General features: G+C 42.9%; 1 protein-coding gene across 1 annotated transcript in view; it reads right to left on the reverse strand.

Annotated features, from left to right (window-relative positions):
• LVRN (laeverin) overlaps positions 1-14,232 on the reverse strand; it is a 158,100-nt gene that overhangs the window by 13,481 nt on the left and 130,387 nt on the right. Inside the window, exons 14-16 of the mRNA XM_056537403.1 lie at positions 13,112-13,259; positions 10,981-11,075; positions 10,450-10,560 (exon numbers count right to left, since the gene is read on the reverse strand). Coding sequence (XP_056393378.1) covers positions 10,450-10,560; positions 10,981-11,075; positions 13,112-13,259 — 354 coding nt within the window. The remainder of the gene's footprint in view (positions 1-10,449; positions 10,561-10,980; positions 11,076-13,111; positions 13,260-14,232) is intronic.

Consider the following 14,232-nt stretch of genomic DNA (forward strand, 5'->3'; position numbering starts at 1 on the left):
TAATTGTTTATGCCTGTTCTCCTTAGGAATAAATTTAGCTGTATATTTATTCATTGTTGATATGAAAATTTCCCATTTATCATCTGTATCAATATTTGACAACAGTTCCTCCCACTCTATGTCCTGTAGTGCTGCTCTTAGCCCAGGGAAATTTCCTCAGTGGATTTGGGGGGTCTATAAAAAAAATTCTTTTCAGTGTTTCCCTCCTTTTGTAATTCTACCTGCAGAAATTCCACATCCCCAGAATCAAAAAAAGGAGGCCATATATGGTGTCAAAATAAATGTATTAATCTTTATTGAAAAAACATGTTAAAAAGACATACATAAAATAACTAAATAGAAAAAGGTAAACAGAGTACACATACTGATGAAACAGAGGTGAGTATATCACAGGCACAACTAAAATAATTACAGGGTGGGCCATTTATATGGATACACTTTAATAAAATGGGAATGGTTGGTGATATTAACTTCCTGTCTGTGGCACATTAGTATATGTGAGGGGGGAAACTTTTCAAGATGGGTGATGACCATGGCGGCCATTTTGAAGTCGGCCATTTTGAATCCAACTTTTGTTTTTTCAATAGGAAGAGGGTTGTTACGATTCGGCTGGCTGGAGGTGGATCCTCTGTGCCAGAGAGGGATTGGCGTCTGGTATTCACCAGAGCCCGCCGCAAAGCGGGATGGTCTTCCAGCGGCGGTAGCAACCAGGTCGTATCCACCTGCAACGGCTCAACCTCTCTGACTGCTGAGATAAGCGCGGTACAAGGGAGTAGACAAGAGCAAGGTCGGACGTAGCAGAAGGTCAGGGCAGGCAGCAAGGATCGTAGTCAGGGGCAACGGCAGGAGGTCTGGAACACAGGCTAGGAACACACAAGGAAACGCTTTCACTGGCACAATGGCAACAAGATCCGGCGAGGGAGTGCAGGGGAAGTGAGGTATAAGTAGGGAGTGCACAGGTGATGACACTGATTAGGCCTGCTGCGCCAATCAGTGGCGCAGTGGCCCTTTAAATTGCAGAGACCCGGCGCGCGCGCCCTAAGGAGCGGGGCCGCGCGCGCCGGGACAACACAGATGGGGAACGGGTCAGGTACGGGAGCCGGGATGCGCATCCCGCGTCGCGAATCGCATCCCGGCTGGGAGTAATATCGCAGCGCACCCGGTCAGCAGGTCTGACCGGGGCGCTGCGAATGAGAGGACGCTGCGAGCGCTCCGGGGAGGTGCGGGGACCCGGAGCGCTCGGCGTAACAAGGGTCATGTGAAACATCAAACTTATTGGGAATTTCACAAGGAAAACAATGATGTGCTTGGTTTTAACATAACTTTATTCTTTCATGAGTTACTTACAAGTTTCTGACTACTTATAAAATGTGCACACACTGATAGCAACACTGCAGGAGAAATGCTAGCACAGGCTTCCAGTATCCGTAGTTTCAGGTGCTGCACATCTCATATCTTCACAGCATAGACAATTGCCTTCAGATGACCCCAAAGATAAAAGTCTAAGGGGGTCAGATCGGAAGACCTTGGGGGCCATTCAACTGGCCCACGACGACCAATCCACTTTCCAGGAAACTGTTCATCTAGGAATGCTCGGACCTGACACCCATAATGTGGTGGTGCACCATCTTGCTGGAAAAACTCAGGCAACGTGCCAGCTTCGGTGCATAAAGAGGGAAACACATATTTGTTTTGCCCATTCTGCAGCACCTGAAACTACGGATACTGGAAGCCTTTGCTAGAATTTCTCCTGTGGTGTTGCTATCAGTGTGTGAAGAGTGGGAGAAGAGGGTTGCTATGACAATCCAACACAATGGGCAGCACATTGAACACATTTTATGGTCAGAAACTTGTAAATAACTCATGAAAGAATAAAGTTATGTTAAAACCAAGCACATTATTGTTTTTCTTGTGAAATTCCCAATAAGTTTGATGTGTCACCTGACCCTCTTCCTTTTGAAAATACAAAAGTTGGATTTAAAATGGCTGCCATGGTCACCACCCATCTTGAAAAGTTTGCCCCCTGACAAATACTAATGTGCCACGAACAGGAAGTTAATATCACCAACCACTCCCATTTTATTAAGGTGTATCCATATGAATGGCCCACCCGCGTCCAATCATATAAAATTAGATGAACGAATCGACAATCCCAGCCTAATGTCCTTGTAAATGAACTAGTATAAGGAGACAATCTCCAACATGGTAAATATACATATAAAGGCAGAATGGGACCCCAATGTTTAAGACATGTAACAAATGCTAAGAAATGGCAGACTAACAGCATAGTAAAAGGTGGAAAATTGTCCAATAACGGAGTCATGCCCCCTATCAGGGATATCTCACCTACTCCAAACGCATTTTCGCCTGTGGCTTCATCAGGGGGTGTGTCTCCAGCCAGGAAGAATCAGGTATAAATATAGACCAACAGCCAATGGAAAACGTCATGCTTCATTATCAATGAGATGCAAAATGTTCGCGCTGCTGAGATAATCATAAAGCGCATATAGTAACGCAGAGCGTGTATCCGCCTGATATTGGGTGCGTATGCACCCAGGAACTCACGCCGGAAGTATCCGCAACGTTTCCATTGACGTGTACCTCGTCACATGGTCGCTCCGTATCATGTGATGCGCGAGATCTCCATAAACTATCGCGCTCCAATGTGCACAGATAGTAGGAGATATGTCATGAAGATCACGCAGCCGCAGAGCATCATGTGAACGAAGTCACGTGACACGCTGATGCTGCGCGTCTTAGCGACAGTTGCTAAGTAAGCAAATTCAATGGGTAAATATATATTTACTTTCACAGGCTGCTTCCGAGGGAATCATCACGTCCAAACAGAAAAATTGCCTCATGATTAAGAATCCTACCATTGCGCATTTCTACCTTCTCCCTAAAGTCACAAACAAGCAACAACACCTCCGGGTAGGCACAATCCTCCCACCCACATAGTCCTATCAGAGGTATCCCTATTGGACAAATCCTAAGATTAGGGCGCATCTGTTCAACAGGTGAAAAGTTCGAGTCGAGAGCCATGGAACTCTGGGAGCACTTTTGGGGTAACGAGAATCAAGAAAGAAGGATCCGGAGGGCCTACCTACGTGCTAAGCATGCCAAACGCGAAGTTCTGTTACAGCCAAAATCTAGAAGCGGCACGGAAAATCAGGTGAGATTGATTACCTCCTACCATGGTCAGATATCCCATGTATGTGAAATTCTATCCTGGTCATGGACCCTGTGTTAAAACTATACTTACCAGAAAGTCTGTCCATGACATTTCATAGATCCCCCAATTTGAAGGATCTACTGGTTAGGAGCTATTATAGACAACAAAAAACTGAAATATTTAACGGCAAAAAACCCAAATGGGGTTGCCACCCATGTGGCAAGTGTGTAGCGTGCACTAACATCTGTAATGATACGGAATTTAAAAACTCTGATGGGACAAGAAGTTTTAAAATCACTCACAACATCTCCTGTAGCACAACAGGTATTATTTACCATGCTACCTGTCCCTGTGGCTCTATTTATATAGGTATGAAAACAAGGGAGTTGAAAAAAAGAACAAGAGGACCTGTTCTCGGCATTCTGGCGGCTAACATTTCAAGCTTTACCATGATTGCGATCCACGAGGCCTTATGGTAAGAGGCATCGACCGTATCTTAGTAGGAACAAGGGTAGGAGATTGGAAACTTAAATTTGCCCAGCTCAAAATGAGGCCTCAAAACGTTACATCCAAAAGGCCTTAATAATTATGTTAGCTTTGCACCATTTTTGTAGATAATACACTGGCTCCATTGTAGTCTGAAACTTGGTCTAGTGTCTCCTACCCCCCATATGAGTGGGGGATTATGTTTTTAGCCATTTTAGTATTGGTTTCTAACTGTTGCTCCTTTACTTTTTTCTTTTCTATCCTTCTTCTTTCTAGATTCCACAGCCAGATGTTTGGAGCGTCATGACAACATAATATCCATATTATTATTTTGCGTGTATTCTACGCTACAATCGTTGTGTTATTACATGTACCTGGTCATGCGAAGGGTTGCTTTATGATTGGGCATATAAACTCAATTGGGGAGATTTATCAAAACCTGTGCAGAGGCAAAGTTGCTTAGTTGCCCATAGCAACCAATCAGATCACTTCTTTCATTTTTCAGAGGCCTTGTTAAAAATGAAAGAAGCGAGCTGATTGGTTGCTATGGGCAACTGGGCAACTTTTCTTCTGCACAGGTTTTGATAAATCTCCCCCAATGTTGGTGCAATAAGCACAGCTATTTTAATTGTTTTTATTGTTTTATATATAGTCAAAACTAGGGCACTTTATTATTAATATTACATATACTCTTTGAATATATATCACACTTTATATATATCACACCATAAATATTTATTTTTACGTATTCACATTAATTTTGGATTATGCATTTTGTGTCATATTTAATTGTTTTCTTATTCCTTTACAGTTGCTTTTACCGTGATTCTCACATCTTGGTGGTGGGTAAGTGTTTCTTTTCTGGCACTTCACGTTTTCTGTCACTCCTATTCACATGGTGCATTCCCATTGTGTTTTTCTATTTGCATTTCAATGCATTGTGCCAGCTGTGGCAAACCCTCGATATACTTACCCATTGAATTTGCTTACTTAGCAACTGTCGCTAAGACGCGCAGCATCAGCGTGCCATGTGACTTCGTTCACGTGATGCGCTGCAGCCGCGTGATCTTCGTGACACACCTCCTCCTATCTGCGCACATTGCAGCATGATAATTTATGGAGATCTTGCGCATCACATGATACGGAGCAACCATGTGACAAGGTACACGTCAATGGAGACACCGCTGATACTTCCGGCGTGAGTTCCCGGGCGCATACGCACCCAATATACACGCTCTGCGTTACTGTATGCGTATTATGATTATCTCAGCAGCGCGAACATGTGCGTCTCATTGATAATCAGGCATGGTGTTTTCCATTGGCTGTTGGTCTATATTTATACTTGGTTCTTCCTGGCTGGAGACACGCCCCCTGACAAATCCACAGGCGAAAACGCGTTTGGGGTAGGCGAGATATCCCTGATAGGGTGCATGACTCGGTTATTGGACATTTTTCCAACTTTTACTATGCTGTTAGTCTCCCCTGTCTTAGCATTTGTTACCTGTCTTAAACATTGCGGTCCCATTCTGCCTTCATATGTATATTTACCACGTTGGAGATAGTCTCCTTATACTAGTTCATTTACAAGGACATTAGGCAGGCATTGTCAATTCCTACATCTGATTTTATATGATTGGATGTGCAATGTAGTTATTTTAGCTGTCCCTGTGATATACTCACTAGAGATGAGCGAAGTTACAGTGATTCGATTCGTCACAAACTTCTCGGCTCGGAAGTTTCTGACTTTAGCCTGCATAAATTAGTTCAGCTTTCAGGTGCTCCGGTGGGCTGGAAAAGGTGGATACAGTCCTAGAAGAGAGTCTCCTAGGACTGTATCCACTTTTTTAGCCCACCAGAGCACCTGAAAGCTGAACTAATTTATGCATATGGTGTCCATTTTAGGACATCGTCAGCCATACCTCTGTCCTCCGTCAGGCAACACAGCGTGCAGCCTCCTCCCTCGGACCAATTGCTGGCAGTCGTCAGCAGTAACTACGTCCTCCGTCAGGCAAAACAGCGTCCCGCCTCCTCCCTTGGACCAATCGCGATCAGTCATCAGCCGCAATGCCGTCCTCCATCAGGCAAAATAGCGCCCCGCTTCCTCCCTCGGACCAATCGCCATCAGTCATCAGCCGCAACTCCGTCCTACTTCAGGCAAAACAGTGTCCTGCCTCCTCCCTCGGACCAATTGCCGTCAGTTGTCAGCCACAACTCTGTCCTCCGTCAGGCAAAACAGCGTCCCGCCTCCTCCCTCAGACCAATCGCCGTCAGTCGTCGGCCGCAACTCCGTCCTCCGTCAGGCGAAACAGCGCCCCACCTCCTCAGAATCAACACACGCTATGGCATTGTTCACATTGACTTTCAAACCGCTTCTAACATACAGACATACTCCCATTTACCCTATCCTTGTGAAACAGAGTAAACCCCTGCAGATTGAGAGCCCAGTCATGTGAGGAGTCCAGCCATGTCTCAGTGATCCCAACTATATCAATATCAGGCAGTTTACATTAAGTTATACATTAAGGCAGCAATGCCACCTTGTTTGAATACAGTGTGGCGAATGAATAAGCTCTAAGTAAATTCGACCTGTTATTGAAATTCATAGTCTGTGATTGTCTTTTTATAAAGAGCAGCTTTTTTTTTGTACAATGTCTCACATTGCAGGGTTGTTGAGATGAGGCAATTCTTGCGTGACTATAGGGTGTGGGCCAGGGTTTTAATTCTGATGTGTCGTTGTTTTATATTTTTTGTGCAGTACAGATGTCTAAATACAGTGTTTGTTTTCATTTGTATTTACAAGTTAGAGAACCTATTGGCTTTGGTAAAATATTTAAGCAACATAGAATATGAAATTGATGAATGCTTTGCCTTTGTCCTCATACACAGAGGCGGACATTTATCATTGTCTTTAGACAGTTTTTTGTGTCTACAAGAGGCACAAAAAGGCGCAAGCAGGGTTTATTTGCGCCTTTTTTGCGCCTTTTTGTTTACACATTTCTGCTGATTTTGAGTTGCAATCCACTGATTTTGAGTTGCGATCCACTGATTTTGGCAATACACATGATATAGAAGGGATTTATGAACTGCGCCTTTTGTAAAAAGGCGCAAAAAAGGTGCAAAAACTACACCATCCCAGACCTGGTGTAGCTTTTTAGTGTATGTGAAGAGAGAAATTTTAGAAAATGTGACCTGCACAAAATTTATCAAACGCTCTGTGAACATTTAATAGATTTGGTGCTCCTACATATTATCAGCACACAAAAAAAAGGTTAAAATAAATACTTCACTTACACCTACAATCGTTAATGTGGGCCAGAATGTCTACATGGCAAAACACACAACTATGAAGCCATAGAGAACTGTGTTCCGCCATGCAATGCTACATTGGGAGCCCTTTGTACACATGTATTTTTTTTATAAAACTATGGCCAAACTCTATTTGTTGTGCGACCTTTTGATTGGGCAGTGCCCTAAGCCAAAAAAAAAGCAACTTGTTTACCAAAGCATAAAGTGAATTTTGAATTGCAGTGGTCAGAGATTTATCAAGTACGAAAGTCGCAAAAAAGTCACATCACATGAAAATTTGCTCTAGCTCAAACATGAAGCAGAAGAAGCCACTACCAAAGCAATAAAACATTTTTGAATTGCTTATGTGCAACAAATTTATCAACAGGCTGCCACATGTTGATAAATAAGTTGCACGGAAGCAAAACAGATTGTAGGGAAAAAATAACAAAAAAAAAAAGGAATACATGAGCAAACATTGATAAATGTCCCCCCTAGAGGTGGGTTTCCTTTTATCTATATATATAAAACTCAACGTATGTATGTATGTATGTATGTATGTATGTATGAATGTATGTATGTATGAATGTATGTATGTATGAATGTTCCACAAAAACTTTCAAACGGCTAAAGATATTAACATGAAACTTGGCACACATGTTACTTATATGTCAACAACAAACATAGGATAGGTAATTTAACCCTTACCCACCCCCATTTGCCAGGGGCGGGGCTTATGTTTAAAGTCCCATACAAGTCAATGGGAAATATATGTTACTGCATTACTTCCAAACGGCTGGAGATATTTCGATAATACTTGGTCACATGTTACTTATATGTCCACTTAAAATATAGGATAGTTAATTTAACCCTTAACTACCCCCATTTGTGAGGGTCAGGGTTTTTTTTTTTTTTTTAAAGTCCCATGCAAATCAATGGGGAATGTATGTTCCCATATCATTTCTGTATGGCTGGGGCTATTTCAATACCTGGTACACATATTACGAGTCGGGATATGAGGACGGGATGGGAGGTCGGGATAGGTCGAGATTGGAGGTCGGGATAGGAGGACGGGATATGAGGACGAGATATGAGGTCGGGATAGGAGGTCGGGATAGGAGGTCGGGATAGGAGGTCGGGATAGGAGGTCGGGATGGGAGGTCGGGATATGAGGATGGGATATGAGGACGGGATAGGAGGTCTGGATAGGAGGTCTGGATAGGAGGTTGGGACAGGAGGATGGGATAGGAGGTCAAGATAGGAGGTCGAGATATGAGGATGGGATAGGAAGTCTGGATAGGAGGTCGGCATAGGAGGTTGAGATAGGAGGATGGGATAGGAGGTCGGGATAGGAGGTCAGGATAGGAGGACGGGATAGGCGGTCGGGATAGGAGGTCGAGATAGGAGGACTGGATAGGAGGACGGGATAGGAGGTCGGGATAGGAGGACGGGATAGGAGGACGGGTTAGGAGGACGGGATAGGAGGACGGGATAGGAGGTCGGGATGTGGGATTGGGATATGACAACAATATATGAGGACTGCATATGAAGTCAAAAGCTTCCTCCTTTGTTTATTTTCCTCCCCAAAAAGGATTTGGAAGGAGAAACTGGGCAACGCCGGGTACTCAGCTAGTCTATATATATAAAACTCAACGTGTGTGTGTGTATGTTCCAGCATCACGTCCAAACGGCTAAAGATATTAACATGAAACTTGGCACACATGTTACTTATATGTCAACAACAAACATAGGATAGGTGATTTAACCCTCACTCACCCCCATTTGCCAGGGACAGGGTTTATGTTTAAAGTCCCATACAAGTCAAGGTGAAATATATGTTACTGCATAACTTCCAAACGGCTGGAGATATTTCAATAATACTTGGTCACATGTTACTTATATGTCCACTTAAAATATAGGATAATTAATTTAACCCTTAACTACCCCCATTTGTGAGGGTCGAGGTTTTTGTTTAAAGTTCCATGCAAATCAATGGGAAATGTATGTTCCCACATAACTTCCGTATGGTTGGAGATATTTCAATACCTGGTACACATATTACGGGTCGGGATAGGAGGTCGAGATAGGAGGACGGGATAGGAGGTCGGGATAGGAGGCCGAGATAGGAGGTCGAGATAGGAGGTCAGGATATGAGGTCGAGATAGGAGGTTGGGATAGGAGGACGGGATAGGAGGTCGGGATAGGAGGACGGGATAGGAGGTCGCGATAGGAGGACGGAATAGGAGGTCAGGATAGGAGGACGGGATAGGAGAATGGGATAGGAGGACCGGGATAGGAGGTCGAGATAGGAGGACGGGATATGAGGACGCGATAGGAGGACAGGATAGGAGGACGGGATAGGAGGTGGGGATAGGAGGACGGGATAGGAGGATGGGATAGGAGGACGGGATAGGAGGTCGGGATAGAAGGTCGGGATAGGAGGTCGAGATAGGAGGACGGGATATGAGGACGGGATAGGAGGTCGTGATAGGAGGACGGGATAGGAGGTTGGGTAAGATGGACTGGATAGGAGGACAGGATAGGAGGATGGGATAGGAGGTTGGGATAGGAGGTCTGGATAGGAGGTCGGGATAGAAGGTCGAGATAGGAGGTCGGGATAGGAGGTCGGGATAGAAGGTCGTGATAGGAGGACGGGATAGGAGGTTGGGTTAGATGGACTGGATAGAAGGACAGGATAGGAGGACGGGATAGGAGGACGGGATAGGAGGTCATGATAGGAGGTCGGGATAGGAGGACGGGATAGGAGGTTGGGATAGGAGGTCGAGATATGAGGACGGGATAGGAGGTCGGGATATGAGGACGGGATAGGAGGTCGGGATAGGAGGACGGGATAGGAGGTCGCGATAGGAGGACGGGATAGGAGAATGGGATAGGAGGACCGGGATAGGAGGTCGAGATAGGAGGACGGGATATGAGGACGTGATAGGAGGACAGGATAGAAGGACGGGATAGGAGGTGGGGATAGGAGGACGGGATAGGAGGACGGGATAGGAGGACGGGATAGGAGGTCGGGATAGGAGGTCGGGATAGGAGGTCGAGATAGGAGGACGGGATATGAGGACGGGATAGGAGGTCGTGATAGGAGGACGGGATAGGAGGTTGGGTAAGATGGACTGGATAGGAGGACAGGATAGGAGGATGGGATAGGAGGTTGGGATAGGAGGTCTGGATAGGAGGTTGGGATAGAAGGTCGAGATAGGAGGACGGGATAGGAGGTTGGGTTAGATGGACTGGATAGGAGGACAGGATAGGAGGACGGGATAGGAGGACGGGATAGGAGGTCATGATAGGAGGTCGGGATAGGAGGTCGGGATAGGAGGTCGAGATATGATAACGGGATAGGAAGTCGGGATATGGGGTTGGGATATGACAACAATATATGAGGATGGGATATGAAATCAAAAGCTTCCTCCTTTGTTTATTTTCCTCCCCAACAACGCCGGGTATTCAGCTAGTACAACATAAATACATGGTATGTAACTTACTCATTAGCGGAAGTGTTAGCCATCCATTTTCTAAAGAGTTCACTTGCCAGATCAAGACAATCTTTTAATCCAAGAAAACATGCAGTCTTAAAAATTTCATCTATTCCTGTACTTAAAAAAAAATAAAACAGTATTCATAAAAAGTTAAAACATTATCATTTCACTAGCAGAACACTTACATTGTTTTTGTTATATATTCCACCACAGACAAAATCATTTGGTGGGCGGGTTTGTAGACCTTTCCAAAACAGATTGGATTTCTTCATTCTTAGTAATTGGTATCAGAGCTTTCACTGACACCTCAATTATCAAATATCAGAGCCCAGAACCCTAAATTATCAGACTTCAGACCAGACACCCTAAATTGTGAAACTTCAGACCAGACTCCCTAACTTCAGACCCAAGACCAAACTTCTAAATTATAAGACCTCAGACCAGACTCCCTAAATTATCAGAACTCAGACCACACCCCTAAATTATCAGACCTCAGACCAGACCCCCTATACCAAGGAAAAATGATGATGTACTTACTGAACAAAGATATCATCGGCAGTTTCATGAAAATTTTGGCGAATGATGCTTGCATAGTTTTGGAATATTGGGTTCAGCCTTTTCAAAATATATTTCTATAAAAAAAAATATACTACATTCAATGCTATTTCTCAACATCCATGCCAAATGAAATAGCATAGCTTGAAACAACATTATGTCACTTTCATGGTTTACCACTGATTTTATTGTTTTCTGGGCAACATTTATTGATAAACTGTCCTCAACATAGGACAGATATCACAATGTGTGTTTTTACAACATCCAGTACTCCAGATCAGCTGTTGGTAAGAGCTGCTGTACCACCATACAAAACAGAACAGGAGGCAGAGAGCTCCATATATTCTGTAGAAGCTGGTGTGCCCAGGGGTGTTTCCCAGCAGGGCAAGAGCCCAGGGTTAGCCTTATGTATGGGTTAGGCTGGTTAACCCTAGGCTCTTGCAGTCCTGGTTAATGCCTCATGGACACACGAGTCTATATTACATATTAACAAAAAGGCTTATATCTCAGCATTAGAATGAACTATGGACATAATTGTATGACAAGAACCATGAATCCTAGCTCTATCTAGCCATGGGCTTACTTATACCAATTTGGCTGCGACCAGTCTGGTTTAAGATCTTCTTATTTACTTGCATTGCTAACAGGCCTCACATGCAGGGTTGGCAATACTCCATAAATTCTTGGGCACTGAAAAAATAGGGCATTTGTTCTGCTTTTTCTGTGAAAACTACTGGATGGGATGTGATTTTTAAAAATCTTGCCATTATATAGTAACAGTAAATGCTGCTTATGTTTTTATGTAAGTACTTATAATCTTTATGGTTATTATGATAATCTAATGTGTTTGCAAAAATATTGTCTATATATTATATTGTAATTATATTACATTGTTGGAAAGGCTGCAGGTCTTGTTGTGGACATTTTGTGGATCTAGTATGGTGGACTGGAGAGCAGATGATACTAATTTTTTCATCTAAGTGAATGTCTTTGATATCTGCAGGTCTGGATTTTGCTGGAGAACGGCAGCATTTCTGCAACAGAAACTGCATTGTATTCTCTGTGGGTGCTTGCTGGCACACTGCTCCATGCACAGGGAGAGATGGGGACCCCTTTCTGGAGATCACAGGGGGTCCAAGAGGTCAAACCCAATCAGATGCTTATGCTCTATCCAGTGGATAAAAAATATGCTTTAAAGTACATTTACAAATTTGGGGGGAGTTTTTTTTTTTTTAAGCCGTTCACCATGCTCATACTGACATTTAATCTGGATTCTTTATGTCAGTATGATTACAAAAATATCAAATTAGTATAGTTTTCTTTTTATTTGCGATTTTCTGATACCTATTTTTTTATTTTATTATTCTCTATAACAGATAGTTCAGACATTTCCACAGGGGGTGATGCCAGATATGTTTATGGGGTTTTTTGTTTACACTTTTTTATTTTAAAAAAATGGGAAAAAGGGGGTAATTAAAATTTTTATTATAAAGGGGTTTGTTTATATAAAAAATGAATTTCTTAAACTTTATTAGTCCCCATAGGGGAGTCATATACTGCATGGATCCATGAAATCTGCAGTTGATTGGTAGGGCCTGCCCTAGGCTCTATCATTAGGATCAGATCAGCAGCCACAGAGGGTCAGCTAAGAGCTCCGAATCCCAGGGCAACAGATCTCCTGGCCACAATAATCCCACTGCCAGCAGATTTGACCTGCTGTACCACCAATGATGTTTGTAACCTGCATTTAATTGACGCTTTCAACTTCACTGGTACCATTTTAAAGTATAAATAGCCAGCTGCGGCGATTGTTGCATGCAATCTATTAGCAGTGGCCCCCAGCTACTAAAATCAGCGGGGGTTGCTGGGTATTGAGTGGGCTCGAGTTAGGAGCCACTCCATACACCGTTAGCGGCACCATGATAGATTAGAAACATCATAGCAAGCAAAGGGGTTAATTTACAGAAGGTACAACAGAGGAACAGTACATTTGGACATTCTAAAACAGACACGTCAAAGGAGACGATTGGTCCCATTTAATATTGTCCTTAATTCTAGAAAGATGAAATAAGGCAATGACGCTTGCTTAAATTAGTTAAAGAAATATTATTACCTTTATTAGTGGAAAAGAGTGATAAGTAACCAGTGACCTTTTATAGTTATTTAGGTGTTTCAAAACTCTATACCACACCAGGATTTCCATTTCATTTTCCAGATATCTTGTTAAATTGAGAGTTGTCTCATATTCTATGTAACCAGCGCTAAAAATAAAAAACAAAAACAGATCAATTAGAGAACAGCCAAAATGATAATAAATGAATATATAATGCAAATAACAACTGATCAGAATTAAAGGGGTATTGCAGTGATTAAAGTAATTCACACTATATAATGCTTGGGCTGAAAAGACAACAAAAATGCTCTACTTACTAACTCCAATCCCTAAAAGATCTTGCTGCCACTCCTATTCAGCTCTTTCTGACCCCTCAATGATTGTCTCTTCTGCATGCCTTCAAAATGAAAGGCGCAGGACCTGCCCACTCAGCCAATAATTCTCTGTAGCTGTGTCATTTCTCAGCCAGTGCTATGCTAAGTGGGCAAATCCTGCTCCGACCTCTAGTATTAGAAACAAACTAAAAAAACTAGTATCAAAGGGACCAAAAAGGAGCTGTAGCAGGACATGCAGGGGCCGCGGCTATGTAAGCATAGTTTTTTGTTTGTTTGTTTTTATCTATTCAGTCCCAACTGTATTGATTATATGAATTTTTTAAAGAAAACTGGAGTAACCCTTTTAAGGGTACATTCACACGTGCGCAGATTTGATGTTCAGGATTTACTGGTGCAGATTTCAATGAAAACTTAATGACTGAGCACAGCTTTTAATCTGCAGTTACAAATCCTGCACATCAAATCTGCGCAGGATCCTGTACATGTGAACGTACCCTAATATGGGGTTTCTAGGCATCCTGAAATTATTTATACCTGAACACTATCTTATTCCTTTGCAGTATTACCATATCTGTTCTGCCAAGTTTACAAAGGGGAATAGCTAAAAGAGGTACAAATATAGTCACCCACAACCCGATGCCTGAGGAAGCTCAAAACACTTCTGCAATGTAAGAATAATGAATAAGAAATCACTTGTTATAGTTGGGAGGCCCCTCTCTATTTTTTATTTTTATTTGTCAACTGTCACTTGCAACAATGGTGCAATCTACTGTAAAGCCATAGATA

Source organism: Hyla sarda, chromosome 1 (genome assembly GCF_029499605.1).
Source record: "Hyla sarda isolate aHylSar1 chromosome 1, aHylSar1.hap1, whole genome shotgun sequence".
Taxonomy (NCBI): Eukaryota; Metazoa; Chordata; class Amphibia; order Anura; family Hylidae; genus Hyla; species Hyla sarda.